This window comes from Astyanax mexicanus, chromosome 20 (genome assembly GCF_023375975.1).
Source record: "Astyanax mexicanus isolate ESR-SI-001 chromosome 20, AstMex3_surface, whole genome shotgun sequence".
Classification (NCBI taxonomy): domain Eukaryota; kingdom Metazoa; phylum Chordata; class Actinopteri; order Characiformes; family Acestrorhamphidae; genus Astyanax; species Astyanax mexicanus.
In genome coordinates, this window is record NC_064427.1 from 23,188,331 (window position 1) to 23,215,989 (window position 27,659).

At 37.5% G+C, this 27,659-nt stretch overlaps 1 protein-coding gene across 4 annotated transcripts in view; it reads right to left on the reverse strand.

Annotated features, from left to right (window-relative positions):
• Nucleotides 1-27,659, reverse strand: part of tjp2a (tight junction protein 2a (zona occludens 2)) — a 44,529-nt gene that overhangs the window by 15,115 nt on the left and 1,755 nt on the right. Inside the window, exons 1-7 of one of the 4 annotated variants that reach the window (XM_007255015.4) lie at nucleotides 19,169-19,525; nucleotides 15,879-15,981; nucleotides 4,247-4,300; nucleotides 2,669-2,793; nucleotides 2,455-2,557; nucleotides 1,196-1,847; nucleotides 65-168 (exon numbers count right to left, since the gene is read on the reverse strand). In XM_007255015.4, the coding sequence (XP_007255077.3) occupies nucleotides 65-168; nucleotides 1,196-1,847; nucleotides 2,455-2,557; nucleotides 2,669-2,793; nucleotides 4,247-4,300; nucleotides 15,879-15,981; nucleotides 19,169-19,275 (1,248 nt within the window). In that variant the 5' untranslated portion in view covers nucleotides 19,276-19,525. Of the gene's footprint in view, nucleotides 1-64; nucleotides 169-1,195; nucleotides 1,848-2,454; nucleotides 2,558-2,668; nucleotides 2,794-4,246; nucleotides 4,301-6,734; nucleotides 6,874-13,222; nucleotides 13,424-15,878; nucleotides 15,982-19,168; nucleotides 19,526-27,659 lie in introns of those variants that run through there. The other 3 variants (XM_007255016.4, XM_015607285.3, XM_049468533.1) reach the window with 3 other exon arrangements.

A 27,659-nucleotide genomic window follows, 5' to 3' on the forward strand; every position in this document is an offset into this window, starting at 1 on the left:
GTTTAACTGTCAAATTTGTTTTAAAAGTTTTATTCAGGAAGGCTGAAGGTTTTCTGATGCTGACCTTCAGAATGATGTCTCCTTCCTGCAGGTTTCCGTCTTTGGAGGCCAGTCCTGTGCTGGTCATCTCCTTAATGAAGAGCTGACTGCCCAAACGCAGGCCATACTCTGAATTAACAAAAAAAAAAACAGAAATGGAGAGGATGATGAATATACTGTACATTATATAAACTAATGTATTGGAACACTTGTCTATTTAAATGTTCTTCTTAACTCAAGCCCTTAAAGAACCAATGTAACTATTTCTACTGTCCTGAGAAAGCTTCAAGATGCTACATTTTGACATCTAGACATCCCTCATCCTTAACTCCTCAACTCATCCCAACAGTGATAGTGGAAGGAGCTCAATCATTCCAGAGAACTCACTTCTATTATTTCAAAGCTTAATACTGATATTGGTGGGGCTTTATTCCGTTCTAGTTTGCCAATAGATTTATGCTTATCTGCTACAGAGAGTCCTATTCTACTGGCCATACTTCCAAAACGAAAGGGACTAGACAAGCTGTGTGTGTTCATTGGCACATATGTTCTAGCAGTGGGTGCAGTTTAAAATAGCTGAATGCATTCTCAAGAAGGGGTGACTATTTACTCTACATTTAAACAGCGTCTTGTAGGGGTTTTGAATAATAGTTGCTGGTTTTTCTTCACTGTGTAAAGCTCCAGCTCATCCCAAATCACCTCAAATTACCATCTCAATTCAGTTTTTTTTTTTTAACTCTTTACTACATAATTCCATGTGTCCCTTAATTGTTTTCATGTCTGTTATAGTAATGTAAAAGTAGAAAAAAAAGGATTTTTTTCATTTGAAACTTTGATATAATGTTTAAATTTAAACATTATTTAAATTTAATTTAATTTAAATGTTTAAATTAAAACTTCCATAGAAAGTTAAGAAGGAATTAACCTTCCCGTAAAGCAGCCATTTCAAAGATACAGTATTGTTTTGCATTATATCAAACTAGTGATGTTTTGCTTCAGTCTGAGGTCTTTTAGAGCTTTTGAGGGTTTAATTATAATGATCTGGTATATCTGTATAATTTAATGTTAGGTTATAATGATTAAGTAAACAAAAAAATTGGTTAAATTTGTAGTCTGTAGTGTGTATGTGATGAGTGTGTGGTGTGCATGGGCGTACCATCGTTTGGCCGGTTCTTCAGCAGCATGACGCTGACGGGTTTGTCGAGGGGTTCTGGGTCTCGTGGTGGAGGAGGCGAGGGCGAGCGGTCCAGACGGTCTCGGCTGCCGCTCCTCTTCGGGGGCTCCTCCTGCCGGGACTCGTACCTCCGGGGCTCTCGGTCTCTGTAGCGCTGGTCCGGGCTGTGCGTCCGGTCCAGAGTGTGGTCGCTGCGGTAGCGTCGGTCGGGGCTTCGGCCTCGGTCGCCACGGTAACTGCGGTCAGGGCTGTAGTCCCGGTCCAGGGTGTGTTCGCTGCGATACCTACGGTCAGGACTCCGGTCGCGGTCCAGGGTGCGGTCACTTCGGTAGCGATTGTCGGGGCTTCGCTCGCGGTCCAGCAGTCGTCCCCGGCTGCCGTCCCGACGGTACGGACGGTCGGGGCTGAAGTCCCGGTCCAGCGCTCGACCGCGGCTGCCGCGATCATAATCATACTCTGAGTCGGGGTAGCCGCGCTCTGATACGATCTCGTGATCTGGTCGGCTGTACACGCTGCGTCTGTCCTGATCGTAGTCGTAATCGTCGTTGTAGTCGGTGTTACTGAAAACACGATCGTCTGGGGAGGGAGCACGCTTCAGCATGTTGACAGGAACCTTCCGCGACCTCTTTACTGTCTGTAAAAAAAAAAAAATTAAAGAAAGTGTGAAAATCTTTTTTTTTTTTTAGCTTTTTGAGCTTTGAATATCATCATATCCTAATATTTGTCTCCATTTATTTACATTACTTTTTTCAGCTGCTTTTTTAACCAATGTTTACTTTTAAACAAATTGTTTACTGTACAATGTTATGAACAATACACAAATACCCTCCATTCTGATTGGCTGCCCTGTATTGTGCACTGTTCAGTAACACTGGTCAACTCCAGACTAAAACCTTTAACAAAAAAAAAAAAAAAAAATTGAAACAGTTTATCTGTCTTAGGAGAGAGGAGCTCAGCCCTATGCTAAAAATGCTTCTCTCTGTATCAACATCAAAAAAGTGCCTTTACTTCATTCAACACACAAATGAACCCAAACACTTATTTCAACTTAATGTTGAAAACAAGATATTAGTGCTTTTATTTTCACAGTTATAATATTTTATTATAAATATTTTATTTGTGCTTTAGGTCTTGAAAAAGTAATTTCTGATCGAAAGAGAACAAAAAGAAAATTGATTAGTTAAAGCACCTACAACTTAAAACACACATATAATACACATCAGTTTAAAGGTCTAACTTACTATTTTGGCGACTTTGCCACACTTGCGAAGAGTCTGCACTGCGAAGGAGTGAGGGACATTATCCATGGGAGCTGTGTTGACCTGGATCACCCGGTCATTCTCACTATCAGCAGAAACCAAAAAGAAAACTTTCAGGACAAGTGTATTAAAACACTTACTAACTGATTATGAACATTATCACAGTATGACTAGTTGATGATAATGTGCTTCTTACAATAGCAGGCCTTCTGCAGGCCCTCCTTGAAGAACATCTGAAACAACGATTGAGATTTCTCCACTTTCTTCATTTGGATTGTCCCTCCCGCCGGACACAGCGATACCGAACCCCATTTTGGAGTCCTGTGTAGATAAACAGATTTTATTAATAGCAAAATATCATGAAGATTTGAGTGTGTCAGATACAGCTGTGATGCTGGAGCTTTTAAACATCTCTGCTCCACTGCTTGTCGATTATTTAGTCCTGTGGGCAGTGACCTGTTGGCAGCATCCGCTGGGCAGGGTGCTGTAAGCACTGACGAAGGACTAGAGAATGACTAACACAAACTGTGCATCAATAGACTAAACTGATCTATTAGAGTGAGTGTTTAAGGGACAGTGTTTAAAAACTACAGCAGCACTGCTGTAGTGTATGATCATTAAATGATAACAAAAAACATGCATTCTTACAGTTAAGTAATTATAGAACTACAAAATGTCCTATATGATACATTGAGTTGATAAGATGAATATTGAGTGTAAAAACAAGAAAGTGGTCATAGTATTCTGACTGGTCATCATTGGTGAGCCATCAGGCCCAAGGAAAACAACAGAAGTGTATATACAAAGACACAGGGACACACAGACACACACACACACTCACAGACACAGACAGACAGACACAGAGACAGACACTGTACCTGCTGGCCCTGCGCTCTTGAGATTAGAGCAGTGATTTGATGAAATCTCTAAACCCTTCCCAACCCACAAACTAAACAATCATACAACCTACTGCATTAACCCTGCTCTACCAGATGGCCGAGAGAGAGAGAGAGAGAGAGAGAGAGAGCGAGAGAGAGAGAGAGAGAGAGAGAGAGCGAGGGCGAGAGAGAGAGCGAGGGCGAGAGAGAGAGCAGAACATCACAGGAATCTGTGTGGGTTGTAGCCTTCGAATCTGCCCACTGCTATTCCCCCAGTACCATTTCCTCACTCCGAGTTGCCAGGCATTAACAGCAGAAGGAAAACAGTGTGCTGCAGCCATTGAAATGGAGCAGCTGGCTATTTTACCAAGGTTGCTACCACCGCCACTAGTGTAGCAGAGATGGGCAATTTGGACATAGAAATATATATATAAATATATAGCGGCTAAACCCATCCTGATGTAGTTAGTGGCTAATGCTGCCCCCACAAGGCAACACTGAGGGACCCTAAGTGTTTCGCTAGCAATATTAGTTAGCAGTCCGTCCCACGTAGCTTGTTTTAACACAGTAAACACACAGACTACAGTCCGATAATACTCACCTCTGAACAGCGAAAGAGCTAGTTTTTAGTGTGGTTAGCAGCTAATGCTAATACTGCTCCAGTCTCGGTGCTGGAGAAACTGAAACTCCTGTTTAAGGCTGCGCTTCAGTGAAGTGCCTTTACTGCTCCTTAATACCTGACTGATAGAATTTATACATAAGGTGCACCAGATTATAAGGTGCATTGATGATTTTTGGGAAATTTAAAGGATTTTAAGTACACCATATAGTGTGAAAAATTAGTTACTCCTGTATTATTGGTGTGGTCTGACTGAAGCTGCGTATATCTCACTCACCCGCTGTAAGGTCACCGTGTACTGCTCCCACACCGTCTCCTCCATAACCGGGTTCTGAGGGAAAGAAAGGTGTAATATGAGGGAGATGAAAGAGACTGTCAGATTGCACAGCTGCTGTGCAGGCCTTCCCGCAGGCCCTGCGCTTCAGAACCTCAAATCTGCAGCTCTGGCTTTTTCTCTGAGCTCTGAGTTCTGAACTAAATCTGCTTTCAAGGCCCAACTTGCTGAGTAAACACACAGAAGCAGCAGAATATTATGGGATTTCTCGCCATCGGCTGCCTAACACTGTAATATTCCTGTATTTACCTCTTTATTCTCTCACATACACACACACAGACACACACAGACACACACACACACAGACACACACACACAGAGACACACACACACAGAGACACACACACACAGAGACACACACACACAGAGACACACACACACACACAGAGACACACACACACACACAGAGACACACACACACACAGAGACACACACACACACACGAGTGATTATGATTACTGCTCTTTAATCTCCACGGCTTCAAATATGCATAGCACTGTTGTTCTAAATAATCCTTAACCTAGAATCCAACACGCACGCACTGCTCGGCTCCATTTAAAGGTATTTTTAAAGAAAAGAATAAGTTCTTAAGAGAATTCCAACAGCAGCTCATCTGATTATGATTATTATCAATAAACACCAATTTATCAAACTAATAAACAAACACAATGGATGTACAACCAAACTTCTCTGTGGATATTACTTACTAGTGCATCTAAAAACCAAAAATAACTAAACAAATAGAATATCATTGAAAAGTCACTTTATTTCAGTAATTTAGCTTAAAAATGTTAGACTCTTTTCATATATATATATTACACACAGAGTGATCTATTTTAAGCCTTTTTGTTTATTTATTGTTTATTATAATAGCTTACAGCCAATGAAAACCCAAAAATCAGTCTTTTAGAAAATTTGATTATTATGTAAGACCAATTGGTACTTTTGGAAGTGTGGGCAGTGTGCCAAGTCCTGCTGAAAAATGAAATCTGCATCTTCATAAAAGAGAGAAACATGAAGTGCTGTAAGATTTTTCCAGGGAAAACACTGCACTGACTTTGGACTTGATAAAACACAATGGATCAACACCACGGAATCTCTCTCACTTTCAAATGAACAGAATACTCCAGTGTTTTAAAACCACATGGTCAATCACCTTGTATTCAGTTTTCAAGGTCTACGTTTATATGAAATGTTTTTTTTTTTTGGTCAAAAACAAGCAAATGGAAACATTTAGGCCATGTTTACATTACCAGGCTGAAGTGACTCAAATCTGATTTTTTTTCTCAGTTTGGCTCAGATCAGATTTTTTCATGGCTGTGTGAAAGTGCCAAATCTGATTGTTAAAAATTGTACACCGATTCATGGACGTGCAACATGAATGTGAATGGTCAAATCAGACCACACATCTCTTGGTGCAGCTATATCTGCAAAAATAGCAAAAGCAAACTGCCTGGCCTTTTTCCTCCTCCTCGACCTGAGCATGAACTTCAGACCAGCTGTTTACTCTCCACTCCAGCAAAAGATGCTCCACATATGAGCTGCTAACTCAAACATTTCCCTTTATAAAGCTACGAGTCGTCTCTCAAATATGACGTTTTTTGTTTCTCACCACTACATAAAGTAAACAGCCTTCCTTTTAAGAAAAAAAAACAAAAATAAATATTTTTAAAATTTAGTCAACACTTAAAAATTTTAACATCCTAACAGATATACCAACAAAGCTTAAGAAAGCATTGGTTTACATTAATACACTTTTTTCCACTTATTCGGACGAACTTATAATTACGTTTCACTGAATGAATGTTTGCTGAACCGAAATATATAAGTGTTTTAAGTCGACAGGTCTTCTGCTACAGAGAACCTTATGCAGAGAGTGTTATTTGTGTCTGACAGCATTATTCAGTTTTGTTCAGTATTTTTATTGGAATTTATGCCAAAATAGTAATCATCAGTACAATAAGAGCCATTTTATCATATATACAACAACTGATATTTGTTTAACTTTTATTTAAAAGAAAGTCAAAAAAACAGTGCAGCACTAAAACAGCACATAAAACTTATATTTAATTCAGACTTTTTTTTTAAGAAAACCAAGTTGCAGCATACAAACATACACCCAGCATATATATTAAACTGTGTAAAAATACATAACCTGTGTAGAAAAAAATAATAATAAAATACACAATTTACTGAGATTCCCTTTGACAGCTTCTATATGTATATGTGTATGTTCTACATATTTCCATTTTAGAAATCGCATTAAAATAGTATTTAGATTAACATAATTAATAAAATTAATTCAATTAACCTCCCAGCACTCTAATAACACACAATTAAAGTTCTCTAAACTCCACCCACAATTCAGCCAAAGTTACCCAAACTCTGATCAACAGGCTGTGCAGAGAGAGGACAGTAAGAGTGGTCTTACGATGCCCTGGAGGATGCGGATGGCTTTGACGGTGTGGACCCATTTCCTGTGCAGAGACAGTACCGTCTTCATGTTGTCCTCCGTCCCACCGGCACGGCGTCTCTATCTGTCCGAGCGACCTCTCCGCTCATCCGCACAATTCATCTATCTGCTCTTGACGTAAGAGAAATACTGCTGGCCTACATTCCGCTCAAATCCCACTGTCTACAGCCACCCAGGGCAGACAGAGCTGTGTGAAAAAGAGGGCAAGCAGGAGAGGACCACGCTGCCACTCTCTCACTCACTAACAAACAGCCACCTCCTCCCAGTACCGCCCGGAGAGTACACAGGAAATTACAGGGGATGTTTTATTAACTACACCTGCATTCAGTGAAGATGCTCTGGATATCTGCAGGCTCTCCTGCACTGATATATTAATATAATAACATTAAAGAGTGCTGGAAGGTTAATCAAAATCATTTTATTACCGGTAGTTTAATTAATCAAAATGACTATTTTTTAGAATGAGGGAATTAAGATTGTACATCTTTACATGTATAACTTGCCAGATGAAATCTCAGTGTACTTGCATTTTCAGATTTTGTACTTTTCTTAAACTGAAATATAAGGGTATTTATTTTTACACAGTGTTCAGTAAAGCTGAAATAAAGCTTTTGTTTTTTATTGTGCGTGCACAGTATTGATTTCCCTTGTTTGTTGATATTGGGGGGGGGGGGGAAATAAACATGAATAAAACTGTATTTTTCAGTTGTAATGTATAAACAAAAAATTAATAAAGAATTGTTCACATATTTAACAAAGATCAAGATTTTAGTTTTCACAATATTGGCCACAATACTGCTACAGTGGAGCTTAAATTTAAATCATTCAGTGAAGAAAATATTCTGAAAGAAGGGAAAGGAAGGAAGAAAGAGAGAGTGAGAGAGAGTGAGAGGTGCTGAGGAAAAAAGTTTGAAAGACAAGGAGAAACAGAAGAGAGAGATGGTGACAGAACATGAAGAGAGAGAGAGAGAGAGAGAGAGAGAGAGAGAGAGAGAGAGAGAGAGAGAGAAAGTAAAAGTTTCAGACAGAAAGAGAGACGCATCTGAGAGGGACTGAGGAGGAAAAAGTGTAAAAGACATATAAAGATAATAGAGAGAGAGAGAGAGAGAGAGTAAAAGTTTCAGACAGAGAGAGAGAGACACATCTGAGAGGGACTGTGTAGGAAAAAGTGTGAAAGACAAAGATAGTAGAAAGAGAGAGAGAGCGACAGAGAGAAAAGACAGAGTGGTATGACAGAGAGGGGGGTGGGGCTTTTAATACAAAACATTAATTATGATTATGGCTGAGGGATCAGTGGTATAGTGAACATCTGAGCGTATAGAGGTTAAATGGACATCAGAACAGCCAATCACATCTGCAGCCCATTAGCCCTCTAATCCACGCCCTACTCAGAGCTTTATATATCAGTACTGATGGGTTCCTTAACTCATAACAACTGTGCAACCGATTAGAACCATTTGAAAAGATTGTTATTTGTTATTTGATTTGTTATAATTCTATTTGGCACAAATGTCTACACCAAAGAACCTCTGAGAAACCTGTTTTTGAAATTTGCTTTTAATGTGCCTTCTTTCACTGTTTCTGGCTAAAATTCATGAGCAATTTTTATATATAAAAAAAAAAAACATAAAACAGCACATTACCACTAACACTAATGCACAAATATATACTTCATTTTTTTGTTTTTAATTATTTATTTTAAATTTAGTCTGGCCAATAGCTGTATATCCCTCATCACATGGTGAGGATGGTGAGGACTAGCACATGCTTCCTCTGACACATGTAAAGTCAGACTCCGACTCTTTTTCTAACTGCTGCTGATGCAGCATAGCCAAGTAGCATCACAGTGCACTCGGAGGAAAGCACAGCGACTCAATATATACGTTTCAATATATATTAGCTCACAGACGCCTTGTGCTGATCGACATCACCCAAAGAGTGATGAGGGGGGAGAGCACCATCTACCCACCCGGAGAGAGCAAGGCTAAATTGTGCTCTCTCAGGGCTCTGGCAGCTAATGGTAATATGCATGAGTGGGATTCGAACCAGCAATCTCCTGATCATAATGGCGGTGCTTTAAACTGCTTGACCAACTGGGGACCCTACTTACATGTATATAATTTATGTATATAACAATTAATTTGTGAATATACTATAGAATATCCTTTTTTCTTGCTCCTCCGTTTCCCCTACAGTCTGAAAGTGGAACTTTGCATTTGAGCCACTACTTATAGCCAGAACAATCACTCAGTGTGAAAGAGGAATCTGGACTGAGGCAGAAGAGTAATATTATAGGTTTTTACAAAAATATGTGATTTTCATGTTTCAAACAACTACATAACATTTTAAACAGTGCAGTCTTTATCCACACTGCTTCAGTGATCACACACACAAAAAAACGGCAAAAACAGTTCTGTACCAGCTAAATCTGCCAACCATGACACATCACTTAAATCTGCACCACAGCAGCAGCAGCAGCCATTATCGCTATTCTGATCCTCAGTGTCTCGCTAACAAAGCTCCGCATCTTATCTCAGAAAGATTAAAGGATATTGAAGCCAGACCCACTCCTCATCACCGGGGTAACCATGGGGATTATCAGAATGATGTTACAAAAAAAAGGAAAAAGAAGACATTTGGTTTTATACTGAAGGCATCATAACGTTTGAGAATGCATATAGTATTGTAAACCAAAGCAAACTATCAAAATGTAAATAAAAAAAAATAGCATCCATCAAAAATGAACTGTAACTGGATATCATTTGAATATTAACACATTTTACACACAATCATGGTTGATTTATATAAGTCAACCATCATTCTACTCTTATACAACTGGGCATCGGCAGACTGGCGTTTAAGGTTTACCCACACTTTGATTCAATGCGTTCCTACCAGCCGTTCAGTAAGAAGTGCAGCACTCTGGCAGATGTTCCTAACAGATTAGACACCAGAATTTCTAATCTGAGGAGTCAAATTACAGCAGTATTAGCCTGGTGTTGTTCTGCCTCTATTGGTGCTTAGCTGCAAACAGGGCTGCCCAAAATTTATATATCACAATATACATTATATTACCAAACGTATTTGTTCGCCCATTCAAATCATTGAATTTAGGTTTTCCAATCACTTCCATGTCCGCAGGTGTATAAAAGCAGCATCTAGAGTCATGCAGACTATTTCTACATTAGTGAAAGAATGGGTCGCTATCAGGAGCTCAGTAAACTCCAGAGCAGTACCATGATAGGATCTAGTTGTGAAATTTGTGCGGACAAAACGTATCAGCAGTGGCAGATAAAAAAAAAAACTGCTATTCAAAACAGTGTTTTTTTTTTTTTTTTATTAAATTTTATTTATCGAATATTTGCACATCATCCAATAAAATATACAGTTGGATCAAGCACTGATGATACTTGATATGCTTAAAATAGAATTTTGTCTTTACAATAAATAAATGATTCAATATTAGGAGAGTGCCATATCGTAATATCGCCAACATTTTTGAATGTTGTGAACGATATAATCGGCCACCCATAATTATCACATTAGGGTACTATTTTTTTTGCTGTTTTTAGCAAAAGAAAAATTCACACTGTTCTCATTTCCCATTACATATCTACTAGAGACAGATTATATCTGTCCAGTATAATTTATTTTACTTTCATCCTGGATATATGGATATATTTAAATACATTATTAGCATCATGACATTCTGCAACATTGACTTCTGTTACAAATCTCAAAGTTTGTATTTTTTTATATCTCAGATAGGGGTGTGCCATATTATATCGAATGCAGTAATATAATCCTTAAAATTATTTTTTAATCCAGTGTATTGTTATATCGCCAAGAAAATAGCATTAAATAATGTCAATATACCCCTAATCAATATATAATAAAATATCATAATATTGCCTAACTCTAGCTAAAAAAAAAAGGTCGCAAATTAAAAATTTGGCACGGGAACAAGTTCACTAGAGCATGATTATAACTCAGTTATATAATAACCAGCCATATATTCTTAATCACATCTCATCTTATGTATTCCTCAAACCTCTCAGAGCATTTAGAGCTCTCTCTCGAGAGAGCATCTGAGCTTCTTCAGGAGACAGAGATCACCTGGCAGGAGTAACCCTGAACTAAAACTGAATTGTAGATGAGCCGAGACAAGACAAGACATGCTCAGATATTACAGGCAGACTGAAGCCCTTGTGGATTTCAGTAAGTGGCTCGACCTGTGCAGTTTTTATCAGCGCTGAAGAGAGAGCGCAGTGAGGAGCAGCAGGTCTAACGTTAATATTTCACTGTCTGATCCGAGACCACAGAGCCTGTGAGCGGCAGGCAGGAGCAGCAGCTCACCCCTGCAGATGCTGCCAGCCTGCACTCCTGAGTATTACGCAAGAATGCAGATTCACTTGGGCTTAAAGGAACCCGAGAACATGAAAATGACTTGGGCACTTCTGAGCTGCTCTCATGGGAGGATGATTCCTGGGAAGTCTGCTTAATCTGTCTAATGGAAAACAAACGAGGAGCATTAGAAGCATCACGAACTTCAAGCTGGAGCTGCGGTGAGGTGGACTTTAAGAGCCATGACTGAACAAAAATAAAATAAATAAAATAAAGCCATATCCGGGACATCTGTGAAAAATATTTCACACTTCTACTCAGTGATAAAACTCCTGCATCCGGACTGCAATTGAAAAAGCAGGAGGACCAGTGAGTTTTTTGTCTTTCTAGGTTACATTACATTGCGTTCAGTAGCTCCTCCATTGTGTTGTGTTTACATGGATCTCTGTGGAAACGCGCCTAAAATGTAATTACGGTGTGTGGCAGTGGACAAATAGCTATTTTATTAAACGCAAGGAGACAAAACTCAGAGATGTGGATGCAGACAGAGTTCAGTAAAAAAACGTAGGTAATTTGGCCTGAAAAACACATACCTGGTCGTTCCGGACGTGAATAAAATCACAGAGGACCCTCATAAAAGAGAAAACTACCCCAGGACCCCCTGAGAAACTAAACCGTCCCGATAGGGCTTTAGAATGACAAAGTAACCTTTGTTCTTAATGACATTTTTCCCCTTACATTACTTCTATTTTTTTAAGTAGTTTTGAAACCAGAACTTTTACCGACACGGCCGCTAGGCAGCTTTACAAGGCAGGAATTTAGTAAAAGGACAAGTGATCAACAATATTTGAAACTATTTGGGTTCCATAGTGAATTTACACAAAAGTGCTCAAGTGCTGTAGTGGTGTTAGTTCCTTCAGCAAAGCATTTTTCCACAGATTATAGCTAATGTCTGCCTAACTGAGCAATGAAAGCACCTGTGTCCAGCAAGATTTACCCCTAAAAATGGATATAGAGGAACAAAACTGTAATAAAATAAATTAAAAAACAGTGTGCAATATAGGGAAAAAATAACGGAGTCCTTGTGCCCTCTGCTGGCAGTATTGGGAACAACCGCTAACATATAATAACGTTTACTCTGATAACGCAAAAATAAGTAAAAAAGGTGAAAGACTTAATAATAACAACATAAAAACACTTTTGTCACAGTTTAAGATAAAAAGCTGTAGAATTTATCTGGTAATGGCATAGATATAGGACTATCTATAGGACCCATGATTTACAAGAAATTTCAACCTCTATATTTACTAGTAAAACTCCAGTTACAGATATAAAACAAAATACTAACTAGTGTACTTACTAACTCACTCTTTAAAACCTAAAATTACGTTTTTTACTAGTCTGACTTGCAAGGTTAATTTTCTGGTATAACAATGTCTTCTAGTAAAAAGGTATTTTTGATATCTGTAACTGGAGTTTTAGTAGTAAAAATTAAATATAGGGAATAAAATTCCATGTAAACTAAGAGTAAATTATATAGATATTGTTGCTGTCCAATGAAAAACAAGTATCTTTATTTTTTTTTGTCTATGTTTAGTTTACTATATAATTTGAACAAACAAACTCTTAACTGTGTCAAAATTTCTTAGTAAATGGACAAATACAAATTCTCCAAAATTACCTGAAATAAACTTTTTTTTTTTACATTGACTTTTATTATAAATGTTTTATTTCTCTCCTAAAAGTTGATGATTTGGAGATAACGTGTTACTTGTTTTTTCTTGGACAGCGACGATATGCTACAACAAGTAAATAACTTATAGAAGATGTATGAAATGAGAGTTTAATAGTAAAATCTAAGTTTATAAACATTTCTAAACACAAACATCACATAGTTAGTCAACCATTACTAACCTAGGTTAACAGCTACAGTTGCTGTTGGCAGGTGAAAAATCTTATAGTTATTCAGCTATGTATAATCATATTTATAGAGCTATATAACGGAGGTTGAACCATATTAGCTAGATTATACCGTTTTTCCCTGGGATTTATACAATTAGAAACTATTAAAAACTATTCAATTAATTTCTAACAATACTCACACGGCAGTATTCATTCCTCCTTCTGCTCAAAAACAGCCTCCTCTCCTCCAGCACAGGCATCTTACAGTGTTAATTAATATGTAGGAAACTTTTATATATAAACACTTATATCTGTGTATTTCTTCTTAATTTATTAATTTCTATTTAAACATCTCAAACATTAAACATAGCAGCACTGCTAACAGCTACAGTTGGGCTGATACTGGAGCTCCATAAGCGCTATTGTTTGGCTACTGTAGTTTAAATCCCGCCTGTACCACTGCGGCCAGGGGGGTGCGCACATTGTAAAAACAGCTAAACTTATTTTAAACTGTGTTTAGAGCTTATAGTCGCTTATTGTTCGTTTATTGTCGCGACATGTTGATTAATACAAGTTAAAAAACGCCTGTACTACTCATATAAAGATAATGTGCAGTAAGTCTGCAGATTCAGTAAAATGGACTTTTCATCTCCACGTGGGAGGAGAAGCCCAGCAGCAGTGACCCGTTCACACATAATCCCCTTTAAAGAAAGGGGGCAAAAGGGGCACAATAAAGCTCAAAACATCCACTCAGTCTCTTGAATTTCAGTTAACGTTACAGAACCAGACCAAAGTTTGCACACCCTAAACTCTTTTTTCATCATTTAATTTTTTTTCTGCGTTGTGGATTAATGCTAAAGTCATCCAAACTATGAAAAAAAAACATGGAATTATTTAGTAAAAAACATGTTTTTTATTTGGATGACAAGTAACTTAGATGGTGGATTTGGATTTTCTCAGTCAGCTTTATGAGGTAGAGTCACCTGGAATTCAGGCTTTCAGTTAACAGCTGTGCCTCGTTAAGAGTTAATTATTTGAATGGCTTGTCCTCTTATGCTGTCCATATACTACATGACATTGATAAGACTTTAAAATAGACTGATGTCTAACACCCACTCAAATCTAAAATTAGTCACAGACTTTTTACTCATTAGACTGCAACTAGATTCTTTCTGAGATTATTTCCCCACCATGCTTCTGGTGGAGTTTACATACATACATACATACAGACATACAGACATATATACAGACATACAGACATACAGACATACATACAATACAATACATATTACATTTTAAGTACATATTACAAATAATATGTAGCTTTCTTCAATATCAGCAGTTTATTTTTCTGCCACACTGTTAGTTCTTAAAATTTTGTAATAGAATACATTTTGTGTTCAGCTCTAATTATAAGTTTCTTTACCACCATTTTTTTGCTACAACTTTGTATAGCAAAGAATCACAGTTTTACTACACAGTTATACATTTGCTTTTTGTTTTAGATAGAATTTCTGTAATTAATTATTATTTAACATGTTTGTATCAAAAATAACACTGCCCAATTAGACCAAGTAGTGTAAAATAAAATTTCCTCATATATAATGACTTTAAAGTGCTACCTGTGTTTGAAAGGCTGTACATATTAGCTTTCCTATTGGTTGGTGACATTGTTCTCGTCACTATTTGCTTGATAATAAACTAATAAAATATTATATTGCTATAATAATAAACCAGATGCCCAGATGCGATCACGACTGACTAAAACTTTCAATCCGAACCACCTTACACTGAACGATCGAGATGACGCGACCGTGACTCGACTGCAGCTCGACTCTAACAAGACTCTCGTGATTTTATACCGACTCTGGAACTTTGGCTGCGACAGTGAAATCACTTGAAAATCGTTAGGTGTAGGGTTGGCATTAATGTTTTTGAGAGCATCAGTTGTAAAGTAGTGAAGAGGTAGAGTTGGTGATCAGTGAATAGCTCTATTAGAGTAATGTTCTAATCCATATTATGTCAAGAACTACTCAACTGAAAACTTGACTAAGAAATGAAGGTCAGTCAACCAAACTCATTTTAGGAAGTATCAAGTGCAGTCACTGCAAAGCCCATCATGGTTCTACAAATAAAATCACTGCCTTTAATAAAGAACCATTAAAGAAACTTCAAGGATTTTTTTAAAGGTGAAATTTAACTGAAGTAAACACCAGTACTGGACAACAATGATAAAAATAAAAAAAAATCAATTTCATAATACAATAGAATGTTACTTAATTAGGTTAATAGTACCTGATTGCTGCTTCTCTACACCTAAAGAATCACTACTCGCTCATTTTGACCTTTTTAATTATTAACAGACAGTCCACCTTCTTGTTTCTACATTCACTGTCGTTTTTTTAGTTCCACTGATCATATAAGGCATTTTGTAGTTGTAAAATTACAGTAATGTCTGTAGTCCTTTATCTATTTCTCTGCATACTTTAGTATTATCCTCCTTTCTGCCAGTACTTCAAATGATCAGGACCCCTCAGGACCACCAGAGAGCACCCCACTGTAGTGGTCTTGTTAGGGTGCTGACCATTGAAGAACAGGGTGAAAGGAGGATATACAAGTATGCAGTTGGTAATTATAGAACCACAGTTCTTTCATGTGCTCATAAAAGATGACAAAACAGAAACATAAACCAAAAATGAATCAAACCAAGAGTGCAAACAAACCAGATTCTGTTGTAACCAGACTACAAAGTGAAGGTGTAAAAACACCCTAAGAAAACAAACTGGAATGATGTTTCAATTGGCAGACTACCGGAGGCATTAACACACAGCTGTATCTTAAAACACATATATTTACCTTTATGATGGTTATGTAGTTTGGAGTGGAGAGTCGACGAAGACACAAATACTGGGCTTCTTTGGTCAGATAGAACTTGAAGACGTCTGTACCGGTCTGATCCCTGCATTAAATAAATGAGAGAAAATTGAGTTGAAGGTCTTCTTATATCCTACACCAACAATTCTTTTTTAGATCCTCAGAGAGTTCTTTGCCACTAGCTGCCAAAATGTAACACTCCTGTTAACTTCCCATTCACACTTGAGACCTTGTAACTCAAAAAGGTCACATGACACCATGGAGGGAAAATGGTTAATTGGGCACAATGTGGCCATTTTCACTTAGGGGTGTGATCAATTTTGTTGACAGTGGTTTAGACAATAATGGGTGTGTATTCAGCTATTAGAAATGTATAAACAAGCTGTAAACTGACTACTTTACACTGTATTAAAGTTTCATATCTTCTGTCTTGTCCCACGAATATATAATGAAGATATAATAAAATATTTACAAAAATGTGGGGGGGGTGTTCCTCCATCTCTAAAAACAATAAAAAAACAGCTGATTATGATTTAAAAGGCATTTAAATGTTTAGATGTAGTTTAAACGTGGAAAGAGCCAGGGCTATCTCTGTTGCACAGGAAAAAATTATATATTTTTTTATTAAAAATTGCCAGACACCACAATTAAAAACAGGGTCTTAGTTCTCATCCACAAGTTAGAGAAAGGTGTTCAAAACAAAAGAAAACATAAAAATAAAAAATATATATATATATTTTTTGTATACTGTATATTTAATGACAAGAGTTTGTATATAATTACTTTACAATTATTATATAATTACATCAAGAAGCAACTTCTATTTTTGAACAAAATTAAATTGTCAGAATGTTCATTAAATTACCAGCCTCAGAAACCGCAATTTAAAAGCACACCAGAGCACCTAAATGCTTCACATTTTGTTTTTTTAACACTTTTAAGTGACTACATGATTCTTTATTTGTTCCTTCATAATCTGGATTACTTCACTATTAATTTACAATGTGGAAAAAAATAATAAAAACATTGAACAGGTACATTCTGAAAAGCACCTAGAGTAGGTTGACTGGGGTCAGTGTGAGACTGACTGTGAGACAAACTTAAGTTTGTTTAACAGCTTAAAGATAAGATTCTGCTTTGAGATTTCCTGAAATACAGTTTCCCCCCACTCCTTTTCTTTAGACCATACACCTGAGCACAGAGCCAGAAATAGCACTTTGGATCGGTCTACCCAACAGCACTATCAGTGTATGCCTGGTAAACTCCTACACACTGCAATGTACAGATATACTGAATCACAGAATATATATATATAATATAGTATAAAAGCAGGTTGACCTCACTCTGATCTTTCACCATATGTCCAGCTCACACTTCCTCACAGTAAGGGAACGTAATGCACTGTTCTGTGGGAGTAATAGACGGCGTGTGCACTGACCAATGAACGAGTCACCACTGTAAACACAAAACTGGACTTCATGGAATGATTACCGAGTGACATCACTTCCTCAATCCTATTCAGAGGATATTTCGCATGCCTGGCCGCACTGCTGATGACACGCAACTGCCTTTATCTGTGAGCACTCTGATCTTTACGAGAGTTCAGTTGATGCAATACAGTCGTAAACATCATGACAGCAGATATTGCTGTGAAATCCAATCAATGTTTGTGTTAAATAACAGAAATAGTATCAGTCCCTTTCCTAGCAGAGAGTTCTTCGCCATGAGGTGCCAAAATTTAACACACCTGCTCCTCATTCACACCTGAGACCAATAACTCCAACAAGTCACATGATACCAGATACGGGAGCTGTACACACAAGCTGTACACTGGCTACTCTACATTGAATCAAAGAGTCATATCTTCAGTGTTTTCCCATGAAAAGATATAAGATATTATTAAATATTGACAAAAATGTGAGGGGTTTTACCAAGCAGCATTCAAGCCAAGCTTCATCCAAGCCATTGCATTGAAAACGCAGCATATCTATCTCCAATAGTTGACACACCAACCACTATACTCCTTAACAAATTGATGCACTAGTGTGAAATCTAATGAACATCAACGTAGCGTAATGAAATGCAAACACAGGTCAAGTCAAGGTTTTACTGAGAAGCATCTGAGCCAAGCTTCATCCAAACCATTGCACTATAAACGTGCAGCTGACACACCACTATTCTCCTTTACAACATGATGCACAAGTGTGATGTTTTGGAGGACATCAATGTAGTGTAATGCAATGCAAACTAGGGGTGTAACCGTATGTGTATTCTTTACAGACCCTCACAGTACAGGGGTTCACGGTTCAGTTCCAGGAAACTCATGCAAAATACACGGTGAACAGGCAGTCTATAGGAGACTTGTGTAACCAACAAACATAACCTGAAAAGTGTCGCTGTAGCACTGTTGCTCCCTACTGACTACCTACAGCCTGCGCTGAGAAGTTTAGCTCTAACAGGAAGCTGGAGCACAAAAGTAGAGAGCGAGTGAAGAACCTCAGATCATTCAAACTGTCCTCACACCGCAGGTGCCCTGCCATAGAAAACTAATGGTTGCCTGATGCCTTCCAGTGTGAATGCAGGGTTAGGCGCTCGTACTGTCTCTCTCTCTGAGACACTCTTTCTCTCTCTCTCTCTCTCTCTCTCTCATACTTTTAACAATCTAATGCTAATTTCTTAAAAAGAACTCAAACACTGAAATGCATGCAGTAATAAACTTAGGAAAAATATTTCGAATTTAAGCAGTTAAAAGTAATGCTGTTGTTTTTGTTCTTAATAAAGCGCTACAATCATGCTCACTCTTTGTTTGTTCCAACAAGATCTTAAAGACGGAGTCTCTCATGATGACAGTGGTACAGAACCCTGGTTTTAAGCATTTAATAAAAAAGTGCTCAAGCCCTGTTACAACATTTTATCCCAAAAAACAAAACATGGTTATAATGAAGATTCATTATTATTATGAAGTTAATAAAGGTGAGGCTATACAGAATGCCCAGCCTCTTTATTCTTTCCACCAAATTTACCGAAAACGTACCAAAAATTTACCGTTACACCCCTAATGCAAACACATGACCAATTCAAGGTTTCCTCATTACAAAGAAGCATCTGAGCCCAGCTTCTTCCAAGCTTTTGCATTAAAAACCCAGCATGTCTATCTCCAAACAATTGTCACATCAACTACTATACTCCTTTACAAACTGAACTCCCCAGTTGAACCACTGTTGCCCTCTTCATCCCACCTCCTCCTCGCCTCCCTTCACTCCCTCACTCACCCAGAGGGCCTCCATAGTTTCCTGCCAGGGGGCATCAGCTCTCTTTTGTTGAGGGGCGCGACCCCAATGGCTGCTTGCATGATGGTGATGAACTTCTTGTACTTCATGTTCAGACCTCTCGCTTAGTCCCCTCTGTGCCGCCGCCGCCGCCACCACTGCTGAAGGCACGTGGTTGTACTTCACCCCTCGCCTGACCGGAACAGGTGCACTACACACAGTGCATACTACACACTACACACACACTACTACTACTACTATTACTACTACTACTACTACATACACCTATAGACCCCATCACTGATGGTGGGATACAGAACACCCTGCTGTGCCCTGGCTCCTGCCACTGTCTCGTGTGCCTGGAAGCATCCTGTCCTGTGCAAAATGCCGCCGTGTGAAAATTTTGCCTCTGTCACTGACGGGGGGGGGGCTTGCTCTTGCTCTCTCCCTATTTTTCTCTCTCTCTTTTTCTCTCTCTCCCGCTCTTTGGAGTCTGACAGATGCCCATTTTGTTCTCCTCGTGGAAAGAGAGGCGGGGGAAAAGAGAGAGACACACAGAGAAAGAAAGCACGAGAGAGAGAGAGAGAGAGAGACACACACAGGCACATACAGAAGCACCACGTTGGGCAGGCTGATGGCACGTCACTCTTACATAATTCTGGAGATCTCTGAACATTACACTAATGAAAACGCTGCTGTGAGGGGGGGGGATAATTGTGGCACTAAGCTCTGACAGATCATGTACGCTCTCCCGCCCCATGCCCCTGTAATCCCCCCGCTGTAAGCTTAGCCCTGCGACCATTAGCATGCTCCTACTCTCTCTCTTTCTCTAAAAGAAAAAAGCAAAAGAAAAATCTATTTATATGTACAACATACACACGAATGTGCACACCAATAATCCCACCCCCTCCAAAAAAAAATAAAATAAAAAGAAATGACCACTCAGTCTGCTGAGTGGTCCACTACCCAGGAGGCTATTTACATTATTTACACTTTTGAAACTATTTATACTATATACTCCCCCCTGAGGCTCTCAGAGTCCCGTAGATGGACGCATTGGGTGAGCAGACCCATGATGCGCGTGCGACCAGACGAAATTATAGTCCAGCAGCTTGCACGTCTGGATTACAGCTCCGGCCGGGAGAGGCCATGAGAACGGGAGATTGTTGCACTGTCAAAAATCGCCAGGACAGAAATCCCTGTGCTACTACACCAGGCACAAAACAAGCAAAGCCATACTAAATGACAGCCACCCCCCACCTTCCCAGCCCCCCAGCTCCCTATTTATACCCTGTTAGGTAACAAATGCAATCTCTGCTTGGGAATGCACTCGGCGTATTGTAATTTGTCTGGGGAGAGATAGAGGGGGAAAAAAATAAAAAATAAAAAACTACCCTCAAGCTAAAAACAAGAGGAATAATATACTGTAAGAACACACGACTGTTATCTTATCTTTATATTACTTTTGAAAATGCAGGTATTAATAGTTATATTCTCTAATATTGTTATATTGCTATTGCAGATTAGGCTTGTAAGAAAATACTGACATACTGAAGTATCGCATCACAATATTTTGCACATATACTGTACTGTATCACATTAATGTAATTATTAATAAAAGACTGATGTCAGACAATAGCAGTGTTGTACTCTGTTAGATCCCACTGTTATTATTATGATAGCAAAAAAGTACAATTTTCTTTCACTCAGATGCTACTGACACAATTGCTTTTAGTATATATTATGTACAGCTCTAGAAAAGAAACAAGACACCACTTAATAATGATGCATTTCTTTGACTTTACCAAGTTAAAAACCTCTGGAATATAATCAAGAGTTTAGCAAATAAATGCCCTAAATGAGTATATGTTTATTTGGAATTTGGGAGAAATGTTGTCTATAGTGTTTAGAATAAAACAACAATGTTTATTTTAATTAAACATGCATTTATAAATAGCAAAATCAAAGAAACTAAAGGGGTCTCTTATATATATCTGCATATAGCAATATATTATATTGCATGGTATGGGTTACTATTACTATTACTAGTACTATTATTACTATTACTATTGCTGATATATGTTAACATTCTTCTCCCTTAGTCGCATCCTATATATTCAAACATCTGTACTGATTTTTGAAACCATAACCTGTTATTGCAGGTATGATTTAGAGATCAAGTTGCAGCCTCAAAACATATCAATAAGAATAATTATTAATATTATTTGCAGTAGTAATATGAATTAATTAATTAATTAATTAAATATTAATAGTAGTGTTAATGCCATTTTCATTAACAGAATATTAAGAATTCTCTCCTTGTCCAAAGTTATTTGGACAAAAATGGTCACAGTTTATTCCATCCAACATCTGGTTGTTGTCGAGCTGAAAGCTACGAGCTGTACAGGGCTAGCATAGTAATATTAGCTGAGCTAACTTAGCTTTAGCATTAGTTTGTTTAGCAAAAGGCTCTCTGCTATTCACTGTGTAAATTTCACATGTGATTTACTATGGCTTTCTCTGGGGGGTTTTCTTTACAATTAGTCTTTAATATATTTTAGTAGTGGCAAAATGCTGCATGACGCATAAGGACTTTCAGATTATTTAGCTAACTACACTTTGCACATTATGGGTCGGCTCATTATAGTGCTAATTTGCAGTGGTTCTTGTGGGTTGATTGCATGCCACCCTCATAATGCTTTTTTTTGCTAACATTAAGTCCTGGAATGCTAAGCAGATTAAATGGTTCTATTAAAAGAGTGGAAGTCTCTCTCTCTCTCTCCACCTACTTTTTCAGGGATGATTAGAGGAAACGGCTTGTGCTCTACAGCTCGACCGGAAACAATACAATAGAACTGGGAGGGTCTGGGGGGGCTTTGTTTGACTTGTCTTAGTTAAGAAGGCTCCTGATCTAGACTGCACCTCGCAAAGTGTGAATTCTTGTTTGTGGTTGGTTGTAATATCTGAGCCTTAGGTGATTTTTGACCTAGTTTCTTTACTTCTTTTGTGCTACAGCTCTCTTCTTTTAGATTGCTCACAGCTCACGAATTAGAATTCATACTGCAACTTCTTATTAGGGGTGTGCCATATCATATTTTACACAATAATATCGCCAACATTTTTCAATATGGTGAACAATATTATACCCTGAAATATACCCCTAATTATCACATCAGGGTACCACTTTTTTCTGTTTTTAGCTAAAGAAAAAAAATCACACTGTCCCATTATATATCTACTAGAGACAGATTATATCTGTCCAGTATCATTTATTTTACTTTAATCCTGGATATATGGAGATATTTGGAGGCCATTATTAGTATCATGACATTCCGGAAAATTAACTTCTGTCACAAATCTGATAAAAAAAATTAAATTCGCAAAAATCGCAAAAATACCATGAAATATCGCTATATTCTTTTTTTTACACCCCTACTTATAAATTACTACTTTTGTAACTATGAAAAATATATAAAAAATAAATATTTAGAGTTTTGGGAAAAAAAGGACACGGCTGCTTTCATAAGATTAATAAAAATAGATACACAGTAATTCTCACTATTGTCTGTAAGCTGATGTCAATTTACTGTGTTTGCCATTAAGCTGTTCAATCTGTTTGTGTGTGTGAGCACTTTCCATTCACTCACTTTGAATATTGCTTTTACAATATGACTATTACATTATAATTGATTCTGATCTAGCCTCTGTAACATAAAGGCAGTAAATCCTCCTTTGTGAATATGTGAGGGCTCAACTGCTGTTACTGTACAGCATCTGTCCCATGATAAACCAGTGGGATCAGTGTAATATTCTAATACAAACAAACAAACAAAATAAAATCAGTTACATTCTTACATAACGTACTACAGTGAGTATTTTTTTCAGTAGGGGTTTAAAAATATGTATAAATTGATGTATGAGACTATTATGTGTACAGCTCTGGAAAAAATTAGATCACTTTAGTTTCTGAATCAGTTTCTCTGATTTTGCTATTTATAGGTATATATTTGAGTAAAATGAACATTGTTGTTTTATTCTATAAACTACAGATATTTCCCCCAAATTCCAAATAAAAATATTGTCATTTAAAGCATTTATTTGCAGAAAATGAGAAATGGCTAAAATAACAAAAGATTGAGCTTTCAGACCATAAATAATGCAAAGAAAACAAGTTCATATTCATAAAGTTCAGAAATCAATATTTGGTGGAATAACCCTGTTTTTTAAAATCACAGTTTTCATGCATCTTGACATGTTGTCCTCCACCAGTCTTACACACTGCTTTTGGATAACATTATGCCCCTACTGGTGCAAAAATCCAAGCAGTTCAGCTTGGTTTGATAGCTTGATCATCAATCTTCCTTTTTATTATATTTCAGAGCTTTTAAATTGGGTAAAATCAAGGAAAAACATCATCATTAAGTTGTCTTTTTTCCAGAGCTGTATATTATGTTTTACACAATGAATACACAATACAATACTGTTCTAAAACAGTATAGATGTTTTAATTGTTGACCCACCTAGAGTTAGGAGAACTCCTGACTAAACTAAGTGGAATTACCTGAATAATCATTCACAGAAAACCACTTTATACCAATCAGAAAATGCTTAATATGAAGAGTTAAACATATCAAACAAAATACTGCATTCCACAAAGGGCTAAATGTTCAGCAGGTTATGTAGCAGTGTTTGGAAAAGGCGCAGAGCCAGAAACCGACTCAAGTCACGACTTGAACTCACCATGCAAATCAGACTGAGGGAGATACACACCAGCAAGATAAAAGGCAAGTTTAGACTAGTTCTGGGTCAATGCAAAGGAAGCAGATTTCATAATTAGACCATAGATATACAGTCTATGAGCCCTATCTTACCACCCCGGCAACAGACAATTTTAACGCCTTCAGCCTACGACGTAAAAATAGCAACAGTGCTTGTGAATATATCTATGCTGGTGGGTGTGTTGATCTGGAAATGAGGCGTGTTCATGTAAGTTTCTGCCATATTGCTATCAGAAAACACAGGAGTGCCACTGACTGAAAACAACCTAGACAACAATCAATTATCAGACATTCATTGCTATCTTGGCAGTGAATAGACAACACAGGACAGGTGCTGATATCCCCAACAAGAGTACACCCCTGCTTGTTATGTACATGTGGACACGCAGCAGTGCACAAACCCATAGCACATGCCTATGTGCCAATGTCAGAGCTCACCTGGTTCTTAAAAGTAATAGAATGCGACACGCTAATTGGTTTATTTCACATTACGCCCAAAATACACAATGATTAATTAAGAAAATTAGTATATGTCTGGCATACTTTTCATACTTATTGAGATTTAATTTTTTGGAGAAAGTGATTGCTGATTAACTTTTCATGCCTCAGAATCTAACAACATTATTAAAAAAGTTCCAGGCAGGGTTGCACAAGAAGCAGGACACAATAACAGCCTTTGTGAGAGCTTTAAAAATAGTTTTACATGCACTTTGAGGGGAGGTATTGTAGCTTCTTTGGTACTCTTAGACTTAAGTGCATTGTTTGATACAGTGGAACACAATATACAAATGAAGAGGCTTAGGGAATGGGTTGGTATATCAGAGAGTGCACTAGACAGTTTTTTTTAAATCCTATTTATCTAGTAAGGATTCAACGATTAGTTGATATAATCAACAATGTCGATTATAAAAATTTGTCGACTCCAAATGTTCATTGTCGACTTATCGTTAATTGGCCTGCTTTTAAAAAAGTGCCCAAACACAGTGTACTACATATTTTCTTACTAAATATCGCATTTTCCACATTTAAAGGGCAGTGTTTTGGACATTTGTCCGACATTAAAATCCCATTTTCAGCTGTTTCTATTATTTTGAAGCTAGGAACAGGAGCTGTACTCACAGCAAGCAGAGATGGAGGGAATGGATTGTTGGATAAACGTTGACTAATTGTCTAATCAACTAATCAGAAAAATAATCGCCAGATTAGTCTAATACCAAAATAATCATTAGTTGAAGCCCTATTATCTAATTGAAAAACGTTAGTTGCCTATACGAAACAGTATGTTATGGTACATTTTACATGTAGGATACCTCAAAGTTCCATCCTTGGCCTATAGCTTTTATGCACATGATAGGCAGTTGTGTCTCTCCTACAAATGGATCGACCTTAGTAGAAAAGCTAATCTAACTGAATGCATTGATGCTATTAAGAAAGAACATTTTGTTAGTAGAAAAAATAGAATTTAGTTATTTATGACAGCCCAAACAGACATTTCATAAGCTACATTTTGACACATTAGCCACCTTTATCAGCAAAGATGACCGATTCGCAAAATATATATCAAATACCTCAAAAACAGCTTTAGCAGTAATATCACAGTATGAGCGACAGATCTCCTAACACAGACTGTAAAGCTGCAGTTCTTTGAAGAAAGTCTCATAAGGCTCTAAATGCATCTTTCAGGAAAAGAGGCTTTTTTTTGCAGCTTTAGTAAACACAAACCCAAAATATCCATAACCTTACGTCACAGGGCGCGCAATGTCCTCAAAATGGAAAAGTGAACTCCAGTGGATTAGAGAGTGAAATCTTGTAATATCATAAATAACAGCAAAGCATGATTTTTACAAGCCTGGACGACTAAAAGGTCACATCACATGTCTACTCTGTATAATTCCTCTCAGCAGCAGTCCTGAATACAGGCTTTAATCGTCAGACACACATGTGGGATGAGTGCATATGTTTAGAGTGATGTGTATTAACACATCACTGATGGCTCGTGTGTCGTGTCTTCTGTCAGATGCCTTTAATGCCTTTATGTAAGCGGGTTTATTGTATTGCGAGTGGGATGCTGCCACCACGTGCACTCCTCATGCAGCATTATCATGTAGTGTAGTGTAGTGTAGTGTAGTGTACAGTATGCATTACCTCCATTTGACAGACGCATACACATAAAAACAAACAAACAAACAAACAAACACATGTCACTCATCACATGCAGGCATGTGTTTGTTAGACAACAATAGAGCATCATCAGTTGTGATAAAAACAATGAAAATATGGTTATATTTGTCACGACAATTACATTATGTACACATAGTAAAATACACTGCTTAGCCAAAAAAAGGGACACACGTACTAATATTTCTATGGTGTTTGGATAAGCTTCTGCAATGTCACAAGATTTATTTCAATCCAGTGTTGCATTAATTTTTCACCAAGATCTTGCAGCATTAATCATGGTAAAGTCTGACCACTGCACAAAGTCTTCCCCAGCACATCCCAAAGATTCTCAATGAGGTTAAGGTCTGGACTCTGTGGTGAAGAATACATGTGCGAAAATGATGATCTCATGCTTCCTGAATCACTCTTTCACAATTCCAGCCCCATGAATCCTGACATTGTCATCTTGGAATATGATATATGTGAAGAGAGACTATTATCAGCAATATAGAAATAATTACAAATAACATTGCTCTTAATAGGTTGGCAGGATGTTCCTTTTCCTCTATGCAATCACTTAGCACAATGCTAGCTAGCCTGCATCTCTGTGGGCTGACGTAACAGAAATAGTAATAGGGCTCTCCTTTAAAAGTGTTAAGCTATCTTCCAAAATCCTCCAAAAATCAAACAGTGTGACAATTTTTTCTATGTACTTTTATTATGACCACATTATGTAGTGCTGAATAATAATTCACAACTACTGACATTCCTAAACGTTCACGTTGAACAAAATTGCATTATTACAATATAGTTCAAGAACTAATTTAGGTTAATTCAATAGAAAAGTCAAGAGTAATTTTCTTGCATTAGATAAATGTTACAAATCAAACTAAATCAAATATGTTATAACTCATTCTAAGATGCTTTGAGTCTGCCAGAAAAACAGGGCTTAGAAAAAAAAACAGATAAAGTGGATGAATGTGTATGGGTGTGTTTAAGTGGATTCACACTTAAATTTTAATTACTCAAGTCTTTCCCAAGTGTATCTGTAAATGACACAAACTACAAAAAGATCTCACTGATTCAGCTGGTGTGAATCAGACATGACTGTGGCCAGTGCATCTACACACACACACACCCAAACACACAATACAAAACCCTTAAAGCCTGGTGGGAAAGACTGTACGGCATTTTAGGAACAATACAAATTAGAAACCAGCATTTCCAACAAGTTGAAAAGACTCTATAGTGACTTGTGTGTGTCAGAGACACAAACTTTAAAGAAGTTTCTTACAGCACTTTTTCCTTCACTTTAACTCATGAATGAATTTCCTTAAAAAGACAAATACTGGACATTGTGAGTGAATCATAGGACAGAGTGTAAATGTGCAACCATATGATCTCATTTACAAAATGCTGATGTGACTGGTTAGTGCTTGAGAAAAAAATCCAACTAAATTCAGTGATCTTTTTGCTTCTCAGAGCACTAATGAAGATAAAAATATATATATTGCATATATTATTAGTACTGACCTGATTTCTAGAACACACCGTCA